The sequence below is a fragment of the Rhea americana genome, unplaced genomic scaffold, assembly GCF_003343005.1.
Source record: "Rhea americana isolate MKP2758 unplaced genomic scaffold, rheAme1 scaffold_75, whole genome shotgun sequence".
Classification (NCBI taxonomy): Eukaryota; Metazoa; Chordata; class Aves; order Rheiformes; family Rheidae; genus Rhea; species Rhea americana.
Window position 1 is genome coordinate 1,133,738 of NW_028186923.1, and position 18,280 is coordinate 1,152,017.

Sequence of the window (18,280 nt, forward strand, 5' to 3'; positions counted from 1 at the left end):
AATCCCTCCACCTCTGGCTCCCATTGCAGGAGGTCCTTGAATCTGGCCAGCAGAAAAGCAGTGTCACCTCAAGCACTGCAGCTCCAAGAGCAGGAGCCGGCCCTGCTTCAGCAGGCTGCAGGGTGAAACGCTGGGAAGAGCAACCGCGACTGATCAGTCTCCGTCCTCCATCAGCCACAAGGAGATGAGGCCCATCACACTACAGACAGGCCGAGAGTGCAAAGGCACCAGAGTGCATGGAGCTTTTGGCCACCCAGGCATATGGCTGAACGAGATGTGGATTAACTAGGTCTGACTGCGTTTAATTTATAATACAAACAGCACAGTAGGAGCTGCAGCAAATCCTCTGTGTGAGGGGGAATGAAGACACTATTTCTCTTGATTACACAGAACAAGAGCTGGCAGATTTTTTCTTACTGTATTTTGGCTCAAGAGAGCAAGCCCTGAACAGAGCCRTGTTGTCATGTTTTCTAAAAGATTTAAAAATGGCTTCGTTAAGGATTTTGGATACTGCTGTTGTTATGAATAAGTTCGTCAAGTTGCACCAGGAATTTCTGACTGGTCTCATTGTCTAATTAAATATTTGGTGTAGCACTCATGGTGGGCCAGCATTTGCAGGGACCAAATACAGGTCATCTATAAAGCCAAAGTAAAGCATCATCTCAAAGCCCAGCTCTGTCCGTAACAGCTGACATCATGTTAAAAGGGGCTTCATCAGCCTCTTTTCCCAGTCACCACTGTGATCAAAAAGCACCATATCGAACGATGCTGTTGTGACATATCTCTACAAACAGCCGTGTCTGGAAGCAGCAGGCTTCATGGAGCCATCTTGGTGTCTCCACTTTGGATCTCCTTTTGTCACACAAGAGATGTACAGACGTTGCTGCCTGGCCCTGAGGGGGCCTTCCTCCTGGCCACCTATAGGCTCGGAGAGCCCTTTCAAGCAGGGTTGTCAAAGGAGTTTTGACTGTTCTTGGCAAGATCCCAGAATATCTAGGGGGTCTCCTATCAAGAGAGGATATTTTCTAGAGTTTTGGTCACAGCAGATATTTGACCTTAGTTTTTCCGTCCTTTGTCTTCACAAAATGAGAAAATAGAGGAAGAGAAATCAGCCGTTACAAAAGGTGATGTCATGTACCTTTACTCTGATATTGATTGCTCATTTACAGCACTTCACTTTAAAATAATGAGCAACCTAGAAATAGAAACAAAACCAATCAATTATTCGGTCCCTCTAATTACCCAAAGCCAAATCTGGAAGAAATGCAGAATTCCACACACCTCCAGCAGCATATAAAAATACCTTTAGATCCTTATGAATAAGTGGAAAGGCACAGCACTGCAAAAATCTTAAGTCCTGCCTGTCCATTCTCTCTGCAGAAGGTCCCGAGGACAGAGTAGCTGTCAGCTTTCCACTGAAAAGCTGGCACCAGACTACAGAGAAACCATGCAGTGGAGCAGTACAGGCTCCTGAATGCAACTGAATGCTACAGAGCTGTGCACCAAATGAGCATCTTCAGAGAAGCTCCTCCAGAAGTTGGCTGTGAGCCAAGAGAGCAGCAGAACGTAACTTTTGAGCAGAAAAACTGTGATGCACGGCTACTGAGCCGCCTGCAGTTTGCTGCAATACTCATCAGGAGCTGGGTACCAACACATACAGTGAGCTGAACATCTGAGCAGGACATTCTCAGAAACCAGCAGAGCAGTCAAGGGTGAAGCACGCAGAAGAAGAGAAATYGTCAAGTGCAATCTCTGACCAGGCAGGCATTTTTCCCCTTTGGGTCTCCCACAGAGAACCATCACCTAAAAATTGAGGTATCAAATTTTCACCTATGAAAGCTGAAGCACCCTCTCTTCTCTTGAATAGCTATCTGCCTAACTTGTCTAAATATTCTTGAGGATCTGCCCCAAAGGATTCCCATGGGTGCTAAATTCCATCCACAGGTGGGAAAGCAGCTGCATGCACGCTATAACCTCACCGGATTTCAGGGCTCTTAATCATATGGCAAAGTTARGGATTATTTTAAGATTCTGCAACGTACGGCTGAGCCATAGCCTGCGTCCCTGAATGCGACATGCGTCTTCCAACCACGTAAAGCCGCTCCGATAGCTCATGAGCTCTGAAGGGACATTTACTTAAGCTTTTTATACAGATGCAGGATTTGGATTGTGCAGAATGGGATTTAAGCAAGTGTTTAATTTGCTCGTGAACATGAGACACTCTGTGTCTTTGTTTCACCTTGTACGCAAAGGATCTTCAGGCTGTTGAACTGCTTAAGAAACTTAGCACCAAGCTGAATCATAACTGCTTGAGAACTTGGCCCAGCTTTTGTGCAAACAAAAAGAAATGAGAACGCTGCTCCACTGCAATAGTGTTACAACTGTCACAGTTACAGAAAAATGTAACGGGAACAGATATTCATCTTGCAGTGACTGTAATGTCAGATAGAATATTAACTAGCATGTTCATGTAACACACTAAACCACCTGTTTAAATTAAAGATCACAGATTTCAATCTAAAAAATACTGAATGTCTACAGCCAGACAGTCTTGTGAGACAGACCTTTCCATAACAAAATATGAGAGATTTTATTTATATAAAGCTCAGGCTTCATGCATTGCAAATCAGTATTTCTCTTCTCCCCCTCCACATTTACCAGCTTTACTTATATAAAGCCAATTACTATTCGGATTTCTATAGAAACTCATTTGGAATCAAATTTTAGCAAACAGTGTAAGTTCTGGTAAGACAGAAGCTGAAATCTCTGCAGCTGTCTATACAGCCAGAGGCCCAACACTAATCCCGAGTGTTCAACCTGGACTGAAATCACTGCAGTGAGCCAGGACTCACCGTGGTGCAACCCAGAGCAGAGTTTATTCCTCCCGCGCTGGATTCTGCCCCAGCGTTTCTACACGGACGCARCCACATCGAGCTAAGGTTACTGCTGTCTCCTCCAGCAGCAGAGAAGTCAGGCCAGCAGAATTCACTTTGCCAGGCTACTTCTTCTGGCATGTGCTCAAAGTCCAAGCAAATACTGGGTATCTCATAACATCAGCAGCTTTATTCATATTACATGAGGAGCAGGTTTTATTAAGGCCTCAAATTAGAGGTCCCAGGGAAAACACTGACCTAAAGGTAAGAGGCTGCTAAGATAATAAAACTTGTACGGAAACAGTTTGGTGTGTATAAAAGCACAATGTGTGGGTTTTTTATAATTTCAAAGTCAAAGTTTACCTCACAGCAATTTCATCCCACAGCAATTTTCTAATCATTCATTAAAAYGTACTAATTGTACATAAAATGCATAATTTGTCTTTGTTTGGAAGTGATAATAGAAAACCCCAGGGGGCTGAAAGTTGGCGTGAAATCATACTTCTGATTTATCTCCATAAAATCTGTCCTGAATACTGTTAATTATTGTAAGGAGGAGATATCAAATTTCTGCTTCAAAACTTATTTTTAATGAATCTATGCAYTGATCTAGAATATACAACATTTTAATATAGCATCATACCTTTCAATGAAAATGGGTATGATTCAACTGATTATACGTAGCTCACAACAGCACATTTTTGCGTAAATGCAGAAACAATAGCCAGGGTTCATAATTCAAAATCCCACTCACCAACAAAACCAGCAGAAAACCCTGCCACACCACGCTACATGCTTTCATTATTACTGTCTCCTCTTTTAATGAAGACATAGCACACCACTTTGTAGGCCTAATTTACACTATATATCAAAACTACGTGAAATTTTCTAATACCATACAGGGGGAAGGAAATTGCTATTTCTACAGCTATCATTGCCCAGTATTCTTTCAGTTTATGAAATCAGCATCTCTAGTGGCAGAAGATTGCTAGGATGTGTTTAATCTGGCAGCAAATTTCCGATTCTCAGAAGCCCAAATATTATTATGACTATTTCATCCCCACCAATAACAATTCAAATCTTTGGTTAAAGTCAAATCTTTCTAGCTTGTGTGTTCAAATGTAAGATCACAATTTAAAGGATAAAAGTAATTACCGCAGTAGTGCTCAYTTGAGTGTTTCTTTCCATTCTTCCAGCATGCTGTTATTTTTGTTTTTCTAACTACGGTCTACTGCAAACTTGTGTTTGGTCTCTCTCATGGCAGATGCACATGTGGTGCACGTACATTATATACGTATATGTGCACATAAGTACCCACACAAGCATGGCAAGCATAGACAGCCGGGATTCCAGATTCATCCTGAGCTGAGGAACAGGGGGGTTGGCATGTCATTTGGGCTCAGCAGAAAACGAGCACTTTTTGAATCATTACTGTTTTAACAGCAATGCAGAGCTTCAGCGTATGGCCAACCATTATGTACTTATCTATATAATTTGCTAAAGAAAGGGGGTTTTTACATATTTTTCAATCTACTCAAGTGTAGACTCCCCCAGGTGCCCACTTACATCCTCAGGTCACGGAAACGATTGCTTTCCTGACACTCTAAAACACCAGCGCTGAAGAGGAGGAAATGTTACTGCTACCTGTATGTTTGCACACCATGAGCACAGAAAAGGACCTGCGATGTCTCCACGGAGGAGAGACAGCACCTTGCAGGGGAGGAAGCAGCACCCGCACAAGCTCAACATTTCTGCTGCTTTGGATCTATCATCAGCTCGTGCGCTGCCGCTCATCAGCACCGACCCCGGCACGGATGCGAACAGCGGTGGAAAGGCAGCACACGGAGCCAAGGCTATCGCAAGGACACATGCTCCAGCATGCTCAAATACTACTTTTCYTTTCAGTGATGAAGACAAGAGAGAAAATCTGTGTGTTTGTGCTTTGGTTCCTGTACATGGTCTTTATCCCAATCCACGCTCACTGCTCACCGCAGAGAGACTGGCAGGAAACCGCTCTACTTCAGACAGAGGTGGGAGAGATGGTTCCTAGTCTAGTTCTGCCACAAGTATATTTGTGTTTATTATATATTTAGTTTCTTACTAAAAGAATAAACCCATCTATCATCTATCATTTAGGGACTCTTCCAAGATTTTCATTGAAAWAAAGAAGAGCACTGGTTGATTCACTACCTAAAACGAGGAGGCTGTTGTTCTCTCAAAGCAAACARGTCAGTCTCAGCAGAGCTACAGGAATGGCTCAAAAACCTGACACAGAAAATTGCCTTTTGCTTTTTCCTGATGGACAGGAGAGTTTCATGCTCTAGGTGACCCTGCTGCGCAGGGAGGTTGGACTAGATGACCTCCAGAGGTCCCTTCCAACCTTACTGATTCCATGATTCTATGATTCTAGGCTTGCAGCTCCTTCTCTTTGTCGTGATCCAGGAGACAAGAAAGTTTGGAGAGGATCTTCCCTAACCTCTGATAATACGCATTTCCTTGCCTCTACTTCCACTCCTGCTTGAGGCATCCGATGCTCCCAGGCAGGCTTTGATACGAGAGTCTTGCTGCCTGCAGAGCCCCTAATTACAGCAGCTCAGTTCTCCCATCTGCCTCTGCTCTGTGCGCTGGGTAAATGCCACACAGGTCACTCTGTTAATTCAGTACCAAGTCCACATTAGAAATCATTTGCACAAGGCTGCAAAAGTCACTGTTTTTACTCTTCCCGTTAAGGTTTTCTTCATAYTGTACAGTCACAGAAATAAATTTCAATTATAAAGAGTGCAGTAGGTACCTTGCAAAGGTTAGTTTTTCCCAAGATAGACATCAAGGCAGGTGAGGCGATTCCTCACCCGGAGGTGGCTATTTTTCTCTGTTGATTATTACGGGAGTGTGTGCTGACTGAGCTTAGCCAACTGGCGCCTAGGAATGTGAAGTGAAGAAGACACCCGTTTCCACTGGGTTTCACCCACACTGGCTAGGTCCCAGGAGCCAAGGCTCCATTTTGGCCAGGAGCCAGAGGGTTGATGCTTCTGGGGCAGCAGGCCGGGGGACAGCCAGGGTCATCATGCTCGCTCCACACATGGGTAGGGACACTTGACGGACACCCAGTTCAGGAAGGTCCAGAGAACTTCCTTGAGTGCTGTGAACTGCAAGGCACTTCCAGCATCCCTCCCACACCTCTGTAAACCACAACAACATGGCCAGGAGCCATAACTGCAGCTCACCACCAGCRGAAACATGGGATATTGATGTCCTTCAACATCACAGGCAATGCCAGACAGCCCAGTACACCCAAATCTATACAAAAGAGGGCAGAAAATGGTACCTGGCAATCTGGCCATTGGGAGAAAACTCCTCTCTGACCCCAAATCAGCACRCATTAAGTGCAGCGCTCTTGCGGCCTGCACTTTCCAGCTCCCTAGTCCTCTGCTTAAATTGTCTGTCGCCCTAAGCAAAACTACCTCCAGGCAATTGAAAGTACATAGCAGGATACTGCAGGAGAGCAGGAACACAGAACGGGACGGGTTCGTCAGCTGCAGCCCTTCCACTCCCGAAAGCGGGYGGTTAAGCCCTGGTGTGGAAACACTCGTTACTCCTGCAGCACAGTCTCCGCAGCAATGCTACATCCATGCCCCGCTTTTGTTATCCGCCTTCTATCTCACCATTTTTGTTGGCCGTAAGGTCACCATGCACCTGTTGAGAAGATCCATTAATGAGCAGAAAAATGGCATTGCAAGTAGCACAGATGAGTCACCTGTTGCAGCTCGAAGGCACGCAGAAGGGTATTTTCCTTCTGCTCTTTAGCTTACTWGGGCTGAGAAGGCCGAGAAAATTATCTTGTGCAGTAATGGAGGAGTGAGGAAGGCCTTTAGTATTTGCCATTTTAAGACTAATGACCACAAAGAAGGAGTRTATTTTTTTCAGTCATAATTTTGGGAGACATCAGCCCAAGATTTTTGGAAAAGGTTAACCAATTACAATTGTAAAAGACCAGCTTCCTCCCAAGAGCCAGACAGGCCATTTCTGGGGATGGATTTTGGAAACAGCTGCTCACATTTTTATGCTACCGAGTAATGTATATGCCATCAACAAATGTTCTACACAAAATGAGAAGCATTCGGGTAAGYTGCTGACAGACAGTACACTAAAAGACCAAATTCTCATTCGTACAGTCACAGAATTATCTTTTAAAATCTAATTTACTGTCAAGTTAACTCCGTCCTCATCTGGAGCTTACTAGTGGTAGGATCATCAGCATTTCATGACAGAAGCACATTACACTCGTGTGGCATCTTTGCACCTACAGGAGTCTGAACGCATTTTGTCATCCTTCATAGATGTTTGCTGTTGCTCTGTGTTAATCATGATGAGCACTTCCTCCTCCTCATTAAGCTTCGCAGATAAGCAGCAGCAGGATACTTAAAAGGCCACGGTAGTATCACAAAGCAGTTTAGGAAAATGAGATTTTACAAATGGGATGATCAAAAACCTGATAGAAAATCACGGTAAAAAAAAGGTGTATCGAAAAGGGACTGGCCTCAGCATCAGGTTTAACAGCACTATCTGTGGAAAGTACCATGGGACCCTCAGTTCCACGGCTCATCCAAGGAGGAGCATTTGGGATAAAAGCTTCTGAACCAGCATTCATCCAGCTGACTGTGAAAAAAGGGAAAGTTAACCTCAGCTCCAGCAGCGACTGGCTGCATTTTTTGATGTTTCTTAGTCATGCAGTGACCCAGACTGACCTTGCAAAAAGGTTTACTCATTCCTGACACAACCCATTTGCCTACCATATGGGAACAGACCATTTAGTGCAAAGCCTAGAGCCCAGCGAAAGGTGATGCACTGAAATTCCCGATGATGTAGAAGATGTCAAGAACAATCAGGACAAATGAATTASTTATTGCTATCAGTTATTTGGCATATTAATGCACAGAGACAGATCTCATTTACYGAGGCACAGTCTGGCAATATAAATTATGGGACACACAAATCCTATCATACTCCATATTTAAGGGCATTTTGAATTGTATTCAGGTAGTTTCGTTCATCCACAATCTGAGGAATGTGTTAATAAATAAAGAACTGAATCACACCATTGATTTGTAGARAGAATTTTCCATTAAAACCTGTCAAGAGTATTACTTTAAAAAAATTAATGGTATAATATAGTCCAGGGTTCTGCTATAACAGACTGCTGATGTTATAGCTCTCTAAGTCTCACAGTGATGGATAATCTTGTTTATTCGATATTGTCACTGTAGTATCTTTCTGTTGTACCTTTGCTGCAGCTGCAGGCCTCACTGCCACCAATACTAGATGGTGTCGCTCTGTGATGGACAGTGAATAAAACAACTGGGAAAGAACTTTTACCTTTTTCTTTACCGCCATGGGGGGTAATGTTTGATTTCATGAATAGCATTTGCAACTCAGCAAAAATCCTGGAAATCCACTATTAAGATACTTCCACTTTGGACTCCACACCAGTTTTTTCTGTTATGAACTTGTTCTCCTGAGTCTCATGGTTTCAGTGTAGTTTGGTTTTGTAGTTATTAAAACAGCTGCGTCTCTCATTCAGGCATCCCATGAACACCGACAGGGAAAGGAAGAATGCTGGGACTAAAGCATCAATAAGCAGGACTCAACACACAGGGATGCTCCTTGTGATTCTGCCCTGATGGCCTCACTTTATAGCAAGAATTTGTGACAAAGAGAGATTAAGCTTACGTAAGGAGCACGGGGGAAAAAAAAGCAAGAGTATTATTTTATTGCATGTTTGAGATTAAAACCTTTTCATACTTGATTCACAAAAAAACAATTTGAAATGAAGCGACCATGCCAAGGGATTTGGGTGGCTTTAAGCCAGCATACCCATTTAAGTAGGAGCCCTCCCCTACACCAGGGCTGGAAAATTTGCTCATTTTCAGTCTTAAAACAGTCATAGTGCTGCCCCACTTGTGAGTGGCCGGCTGAGCACACAGCATTACTCACAAGCTCAAGTGCCCGCTGTCCTTGCAGTGAGATCATTTTCCACTGATTGTAATTGAGTTCTATTAATGATGTAATTCAATTAGACACAAAGCAAGATATAACTAATACTTTTAATAACATAGCACCAGCTTCTGACAAATTCCCTACACAGATGGAAAAGCCTGATAGAGTTACTGGTAACAGAATATCCCCCTCCGGAGAGATGTTAACAACCCTTTTAATATCAATACACCTGCTATAGCAAAGCTGTTTGGTTACAGAGCATCAGCCTCTATGTGAGCATATAGAGAACACAAATGATCAACATCAAGCTGTTTTAAAGGGATTTTGTTGATGTGAAGGTGTCTCCAATAAAGTGAGGGAAGATTTATCCAGGTTGAGAATCTCATCCAATGTATCAGAAGAACCTTTTTCTCTCTTTTTATAATTGTTCAAAGCATTAAAATTTGATCAATTTAAAAAAAAACATTTATTCTCCATTACCACGGGCTTAGAGAATTGTGTGGGCAGCATGGAAACACAGCGGTTTACCCGGGGCTCTCCTGGACCTTGCAGACAGATGACCATTATTTCAGACTAATAAAACCAAAGCATGAATAGCATTCGCATGAGAGGGAGATCACAGCAAACTGCCATGTGCAGCAGGCTCCATCAGAACTGAGTATATTTCTTATACTATACACCTGCTATTGCCAAGCATACAGTTATTTTAATTTGCACGAACTGAGTAGACCTTTACTTTTCATGTCAAAATCTATTAGCATCTGAAACTTTAAAACATAAAACCCTGTGTTTTTTGTAAAAAGAATTGCACATACCAACAACCTCAGTCCTACAGCACTTTAAAATTTTGTGTATAAATACTTTTTGCTCGATGTCCTTATACTGCTGGTTTGCCAAATACCCTTTCACATGCGTGGACTGTGGGAGGTATCAGCTACTTTGCACATGTCATAGACACAGAAAATTTCTACATTTATAAATCATGGTGCACACAGGAAAAAAATATTCTGACACTGTTCAGCAATATGAAACAGTTTCCGTTTCACATCCTCCTAATCATGAACTGTAAAATGAGAGCTGCCAGTTTCAGTTAATTTTACAACTTGCCTTATACTGCTTCTCATGTAGGAAGACACGATATTCTTTGTGCCGAAAACAGAAAGGTCTAGAGGCCCCTCTAAATAAATACATAAAAATCCCCATGTCCTTTTTAAAAGCCAAGTCTAAATCTAATACTGTTAACTACTTTCATATGTATGACAAACTGCGCTTCAATAATTCATCTAAACCTTTTCAATCTTCTCAACAGAAAACTGTGCAGGAAGCCAAAGCAGAATGGGTGAATGTGAGTCTTTTTGACAAATTTATAAATAATATGTAGGAAATTAGGATAACCAGTCTCACCAACAGCAAGTTAAGCAGCATCTATAATACAACAAAGGAGGGCTGAACACTGAAAAATGATCCTCACTTTGGATAAGAGAAACGCTGAAAAGAAGCATGAAATTGGAAAGTGGGTATGAAATTTACAGGATTTGACAAACGTGGAGTAAAAAAGCCCACATCACCACATCCAAATTGCCGTGAAATGTCACATCCAGCCACCTTCGGAAACAACATCCCCCTTCTGCGAGAGGTCCCTTCCTCGGGTGCTCGCTCGGGCYGCTCTGTGCGAGGCTCAGCACAAACTCCAAAGTCCTCCGAAGAAGGACCTTCCAACCCTTCATCGCGCTCTTAGATAATCACCTGCCACCAAGACAGTGACAGACTAAGCTTCAACCCGAGTGAGATGACATAGTGTTTCCCCAGCAATCAAAAACTCTCAGGAACAGGCTCACGGGTCTGGGTCACACCATGACCATGGCCTCTTCTGCATGGTCTTCAGCACTGGGGAAGAGCACAGGGAAGCTTCTAAGGGCTTTTTTCCCCTCTTCCCTCTGAGCATCAGAAGGTAGAGAGGAAAACAGGGAATATGGGCTAAAGTCCCGCAGAGCCCTTTTAATTCTTCGTCTTTCTTCACTCTTGCTTCAAGAGCAGAAGAAGAATGGATATTGAGGATAAAGACCCTAAAAAGTGCTTTTAAAATGCTGTTAGTCTTTGGCTAGTGAGGGGAAGAGTGTCAGAGAGAAACTCAAAGAGGAAGGAGGCCAGCATGTGAACTGTGCACCAAAGGAGCCCTTTTCGGTAGCTGTGGGCTGAGGATGAAATGCCCAACTCAGCCTGGCACTTACCAGCATCCCCACGTTAACCCACTCCTTGCCTRTAAGTCAACTCATCTTCCCAAGAAGCACCATTCAGCTTTTAATTGCAGTGCTTTGGGGAGGCCTGCCTTTAGAAAAGAAACATTTTACGCGATTATACCAATTGACCTTGTCCAGAGCTGTCACGTTGCCTCTAATTACTGCTCTCAGAGCTTTATAGCCAGATGGAAATGCCCCCAGTTTAGCTGCAGGTCACACAGTTTCTAGTCACAAGCCTTCAGACACTTTCAGGACAGAGACTTCTGAGATTCGCTAAACTAGTTTTGGCTTCTTTTATGTTCCTCCTCAAAACAAACTCCAAGAAAAAGGGACAAGGATCCCTGCACTAAGCATCCGAGGGAATATTTCTGAGGTCAGTTTCTAGATATCCTGAGAGCAACTGCCTCATGATACTGCATAATCAAACGATTCCTCTTTTAATGGAAGTATCATCTGCATGGCAAAGCTTCCACCCCAGCTGCAGGATCTCAAGTACATGGATATGCTTGAGACATGCATATGACATGCACATGAGTATGTCATATATGGGACTYGAGAGAAAACTTTTCCTTGGCTGCTTTCCCTTCAGACTCACATTTGTGAGAGCATGGAGAGCAGACCAACTTCGTGTCACTGTTTTCTATGAAAACTACTCTCTTATCAGTATATCCAAAAGCAAGGCATGTGTACATATTTTATACTCTATGCCCCTGCTATTGTTTCTTAAAATCCCTTTAAAGATGTATTGCAAAGGATTTTGTACCAGCTGATTCCAAGAATGGGCCCATCCGTTCTCCACATATACAGGCCTACTGAAGGTGTGATGGTTGTCATCTCTTCACCTTCAGCTTCCAAGCTAGGGAGGAAGCACCTTATGAATCCCTCAGCATAGGAAAGCAGGGCCTACTAGGGCCCATTTCTACTACGTAGAAATGATCAAACTAGCACAACTGGTTGCTCATAAAGCACCAAAAAAGTAAACAAAATGATCAAAACATCTTTAGTCTCTGTGTTCTAAACTATACTTCAAAGGACAAGAAAATACTCAGTTTTCAGATGGTAATGTAATTTCCACGGAGATATTATTCCTTCAGCTTTTCTGTTTGACAACCAATATTTTGCTGAAACTTTGGGCAGCAATTTAGAATAGTTTTCAATGTATTCTGAATACTTTGGAGCATTTATAAAATTACAGCACATATTGGCATTACCATCGACATATGACTGCCATCAACAGAGGCAGAACCGGAGACGTTTAACTGTGCATTTATCATGCCTCTCTGAGATTTAGCTTCCTTTATAGCACAGACATCGACAAACTATTGAGCGAGACGTTCTGCGATTAGCCCAATTTAACTGTAGTCCTTCACATAAAAGCCAAAATCAAGAAACATTGTCAGAAAGAAACAATTCTGATGGGTTTACAATTATCTGATGTGTTATTTTTCAGGAAGAGCACACTCTATTTTATCAGTGAATTCACTGTCAGCAATCAGAAGCTACACTTCACTTTCAGTCGTTGCTTTCCATAAGATAAAGCTAATTTGATAGTTTTTCTTACAAGAAAGCTGTAGAGTAGACCCCAAAAGAGCAAATCTGAAATGCCCAAGGCTTTCCACCGACAATAAAAGAGGACTCCCAAGCATCAAGCATCCTGAACATTGCAGAGAGAAGATTACAGTTGCTTTTCATCAGTAGAAAAGGTAAAATAGACCATGAAGTTAATAGAAAGGAGCAGGTAGGAGGAGCTACCTAATGGACAGAGTAAGTAGATTCTTCCATAAGGACCAGAAGCAATGACAATTTAAGCCATCCCCACACAAAACATTTCAGAAGAAAGTCTGAAGTGAGCTTTCTTAAAGTGAGCACGAGAAATATCGAAGAAAGCTATTCCTGATACAAGTCGGCATAAACACCAGTACTATGGCCTGTCCCCCTGCCTCTCAGCCCTGCTGGGGAAGGCTGTGCCACCTATCTTTTTGGCAGCCCAGATCTCCAACTGGCATGAACAAATCAAAGGATTCACTCATCGAAAAAGAGGTTGCTCAGAAATTCCTACAGTAGCCAACAGCACCCAAGCAGGCGCGTAGGTGCTCCCAGGGAGACCTCYCTTGGGTGGGAGCGGAGACCTTGCAGCCCCTGCCATTGACCGCTGCCGAGCCCCAGCTCCTGCTCTTGCTAACAGGCACGAGCAACCCCGTTCAATACAGCAAGGCAAGGCTGGTGTGATAGGGATATAAGTGAAATCAGAACAAGGCCCAATGTGTTTGCTTTGGATTGCAATGGAAATACAAAATGTAGGTCARTGTTTCCCCCAAGGGGTAATTTTAACGGAGCAAGTGATTTTTTGTGCCTTTAGTTAATTAATCATGAAAGTCTTGGTGGAATTCGTCAGTATACTTTTTATTCAGACAAGGCCAATATTTTAGGAACTTCACATCTATTTGTATTACGACAAAGCGACTGGCTGCACTGACTCCCTCTGTCACAGCTCCGCATTTCAACAGAAAAATAGAAACGTGAAACACAATCTCCTCTTTGAGTACCAGTTTCTTCCACAACCATTTTGTTATATATGTCAAGTGACTAACGTATGGAAATGGCATCAACCAATTAATTTACCATAGCAAACCTGACCCCCAAAGCGACCTGCTGGCTCACCTGTAGCCCTTGGGTCTGCTTGTCCCTACAGCAGCACTGCAACACACTTGAGACCAGCATGGAGGGGAGCCAGCGATCTTTAGTTTGGCAAGACTCTAAAACAGCAGGAAAGGGCAACTACTTTCACAGCTTACTCATCTTGGCACAGTGAAGTTTCTACAATAGTCTCTTCTACGAAGAACGTAGGTGCAACTCCATTACAGCGTTCTACTCTTGCAGCTGCACACGCCAGCACAAGCAGGCATCTAGGAAACGGACCCAATCGCGTAGCGGTATTTTATCTTATAAAAATTACACTTAAGAAATCAGTGCTGGCCCTCTAAAGGACAACTGGTAAAAAAYGTGTGTGCTGAACAACCGATGAATGGGTCTGAAAAAGTTATTTTAGCTGCCATGTCAGGGAAGACCTGACAGCACTCCCCCGTCGGAAGAGGCCGAGCCAGGCGCTGCATCCAACACTGGCGCCAGGGGCTGCGCTCGGGCAGAGCCCCGATTCCTGCAGCACAGTCTTAGACAACAGGCTAGCAGGAAACACCAAACCTCGCACAGCACAAGGTTTTTGCCAGTCAAATAGTAAGGCAGGACTGCAATGCAAAACTAGGCTTTTTGGTCCCTTCATAGCAGAGTGGAAGACTGAGCGGATTGGGAGAAKGTTGCATTTTCATCTAAGTGTGAGCTCTTCCAGGGAAATTCAAATCACAATGTCAGTGCGCTGGTTCTCAATTTAAGCATAGGCAAATCATATGAAGAACTCAAACTCACTTGGACTTCTAGTTAGCATCTGGAATCAGCAGGTCCCAGAGATTTTCTTCTCTAAGTTTGAGAAGCACTGRTATATTTATTGATCCTTTGGTCCTGGGAAGCCTTACTGCAGGCCATGATCCTGCTGCAAATTTGTGTAGCAAAGAAAAAGAAACTTCCTGCCCCAGAGAAGTTCCTGCCAACACTGTGATGTTGGCATAAATCAGRGAATCAAAGATGGGTTCAGACAAACAGAAATGCAAGGAGAATATCCTGGAAGCACAGTCATGTCTTGGGGCCTGGAACAGACAGTTCACACTAGGTTTTGTATTGGGAAGGAAAAGCGAGTGATATTCAAAGATAAGTGAACTACATGTGATATCTGGACCTTASTAAAACTGGCGTAATTCCACTGAACGCAAGTATTTCTGACTGTGCATTTGAAGTCACCATTGATCCTGAATCCGTATGAACTCGGAARAGGGGGGATGATGACAAAAAGATGCAAAACAAGAAGAATTGTGTACAAAAATAATCAAGACACTACAGAAAGGAAAAGAAAGCACTCAAATGTAAATTGCTCATCCTCAGTTAAGCTCATTTCCATTCTTAAAAATATGCTATTGAATGCATTGAGCCTCGCACACTCACGTAACGCCTGTGGCGGTTCAWGTGCCTCCTGACACGGAGGGCCAGCGGGCTGCCTGTGAAATGGATGCTGTGACAGGTCACTGTTGATTTATACTGCACCACTCAGAGAAGAAGTGATTGCCATAGTACCCAGACATCGCCCGGCTCTGACATGCTGCACTAATACRAAATTTCTCCCCAAGATGTAGTGGGATTAAAAAAAACAAGCATAGAAGCCATTCCAAAACCACCTCTGTGATCRGGTTAAATTTCCACCTGCAGACAAAAAAAGGGAAAGTTTTGTGCAGTTCCTCTCCTAGGCACACAGAACAATCCAGCATTACATAATTTACACGCGCTTTTATCAGTAACACATTTTTCCATGGTCTCTTTCCAAAACAGCAAACATCGCCCATCATCCGTTGTTCCCTCCACATAAATATWTTCTGGCAGGAAAAGTCCCAGGTTGCATTTTACTTTTCGTCTCTTCCCCATAGACATCTGGCACCTTATGGACCACGGCAAAGTAAAGGTGAAGGACTGGATCCGGGCACGCTCCTCCTCCCTCGCCTGGCCTTCGTTACCAAAGTTTTGGAGAAGGGGGCGCGCGTCGGTGCCGGCGCGGGGCTCCGCGGGGGAGCGGGCAGGATGCGGCCCCAGCGCGCGGCGCCTGCGGGAGCCTTTGTTAGCGGCGCTCGCAGCCCGCACAGCCGCCCCCGGAGATGCTCCCTTCCCCACCGGCCCCCGGCACGGAAAATCGTCGCTCCGAGGCGGAGGGGGAACTCTGAGATGAAGGAGCGGCAGGCCCGGCCCCGCGAGCAGGGCAGGATCTGCTTTATTCTGTTTCGTGGGTTGAGTTGGGATGGTGAAAAGCAGGCTCAGAAAAGCACAAACGTACGGCGGCCCCCGGGGCTGCATCACAGGGAAAACTTTGCATGTTTGTAGCTCGCCGAGCAAGGGATTTGGTGCAAGGCAAAAATGCCAGCCTTCAACAAGCAGCGCCATGAACACACACGCATCACAGRCGGAGAGTAAAAACCACAACAGACAGGTACAGCTAGACAACAGCCTGATTCATCCACGTACCACAGAACACCACCATTCCCCCTGCCATGCCGTGAAAGCACGGGGTTTGCAGCACGTTTGGCCCCTGACACAGCACACGGCTCCCGCCACCCTCCTCACACACTCACGCACCCGCACGGAGACACTCRCTCCATCTCAGCATTTGCCAGCCAAGAAGCCTGCAAGTCAATCACCTTTCAAGAAGGAGGATCACTGACATGTCTCCCATCTACTCGCCTTTAAGCTGGAAATGCAAGGGAGCCACCTACTCGTTACCCTGCCCCRGCTGCCCCAGGGCCACCTGGCACGGGAGGAACTGCAGAGGACAAAGCTGGGGACACACAGGCACGGGCACACGCACGCACGCACGCAGAATCGACCTCCTCGTGCTGCAAAGAAGCATCTTCCAGTTTGCTTGCCAACTCCCCCAAACAAGAACAATCACAAGACACATGCATTTGTGCAGAAGGAGCACCACCTCCGCGAGCAGTCTGAGGCACTGCCATTTGCATACAGCTGATAACCTGAGTGCTGCTGCAAGCCAGCGGAGATCTTTTTGCAAAGGCTTCGCATGCAGCACTTTCCCCATTACAAAAATTTGCTTTAGTGGTCGAGTGCGTGCGGTGGTGGGGAGTTGGTTTCTATTGTTCACCAGTAGCTKCTGTGAAAGCAGTGTGCACAGATGTGTGTTTAGTTCTTTTTTTTGCGTTTTTCAGGCTCCCTCTCCCCAGGGTTTCTCCTAGTGAAGTGTTCTACATTTTCTTTTGGAGAAAATGAAATGACCACTGGAGAACAATATCTCCTTGCATGCATCTCCCTCCACCACACACTCACACCCCTAGTCTCCTGCAAATCAAAGCTGCACTTTCTTAGTTCCTAACACTTCTTGGCTAACACTCCCATTTCCTTTTCTTTCTTTCTTAATACAAGATCTCTCTTTAATTCTGAGCTCCTCTCCACCTTTTGCACAAGCGGCCCCAGAGCATCACAGTGTCAATTCCCTCTTTTCTCTTCTCTACCCCAATTCCACACACAACCGGCTTTGCCATTTTTAATTAGAAAATGTGCCTGCCAAGTGCAGAGAGAGAGGTGCAACCCCGAAGAATTGCAATCTAATAGAGTTGGAAGATGCCTTGCAGATAACCGCATTTTCTGGCTTGCTAACTCATCTTCTGCTTTTATTCATTTACTCAGTGAATGACGCCTCCCCCCCACTCCTTGATTTCAGTACATAGATCCAAAAAGCTACAGGCGAATACATCCAATTGCAAGCGCGATCAGGTGCAAAAGAGAATGTGAACTAACCCCCACCACCACCCCTATACACACACACACATCATACCACCTCCTGCCACATTCTTCCTCTATTTTTTATGCATTTCCTTCTTTTCAGCGCTCCCCCTTTTCCCGAGGCTGCACAAGGTGCTTCCAACCCCGGTTCCCTCTTTCCCCTTCCAGTCTGCGAGCAGCGACTGCCAAAGCTCACGCCGGGGAGCCGCAGCCCGCACCGGGCCCGGGGCGGCCGGCGGCCCGGGGCGCGGAAGCCCACCCTGCTCCCCAGCGCGCCGCGGCCGAGACGCACCGACGGTGACTTACCGGAGACCTGAAGACGCAGGCTGAGCAGCGCAAACCCCAGGACGAGAAAAGCCAGCTTTGGTACCCAAACACATCCAAGACTATTCTCCATATTTCAACACGCACCTACGGATTTGGGTCCTGAGTAGGAGCAACAACCACTCAGGCACGCACAGCCCCTTCTGCCTCCTCTTCTGGGCTTCTTCTCCGTCCCTGCTCACAGGGATCAGCGAAGGCGGCTGGGGTGCGCGGGGGGGAAAAAAAAGTTACATTCAGTCCCGGAGCCTCCGAGCTCCCGACTGCGTCTGGAAACTAACTCAAGGAAACGCGGGAGGATGGGGCAGGGTCCTCCCACCGCTGGAAAACCACCCAGAGAAGAATCCTGCCCCAAAAGCCGTGCTGCGCGCATCACAAGAGTCGAGGTCGCTCCATCTCCAGCGCCGCGCGAAGTGGAAAAATAAAAAGAAAAAAAAAAGAAAAAAAAGGAAAGGAGGAGGGGGG

At 44.9% G+C, this 18,280-nt stretch overlaps 1 protein-coding gene across 1 annotated transcript in view; it reads right to left on the reverse strand.

The window, feature by feature from the left end:
- Positions 1–18,039, reverse strand: part of DCC (DCC netrin 1 receptor) — a 547,514-nt gene extending 529,475 nt beyond the window's left edge. The window contains exon 1 of the mRNA XM_085322164.1: positions 17,801–18,039. Within this exon, the coding sequence (XP_085178290.1) occupies positions 17,801–17,891 (91 nt within the window). The 5' untranslated portion in view covers positions 17,892–18,039. The remainder of the gene's footprint in view (positions 1–17,800) is intronic.
- Between the last annotated feature and the right edge of the window lie 241 nt (positions 18,040–18,280).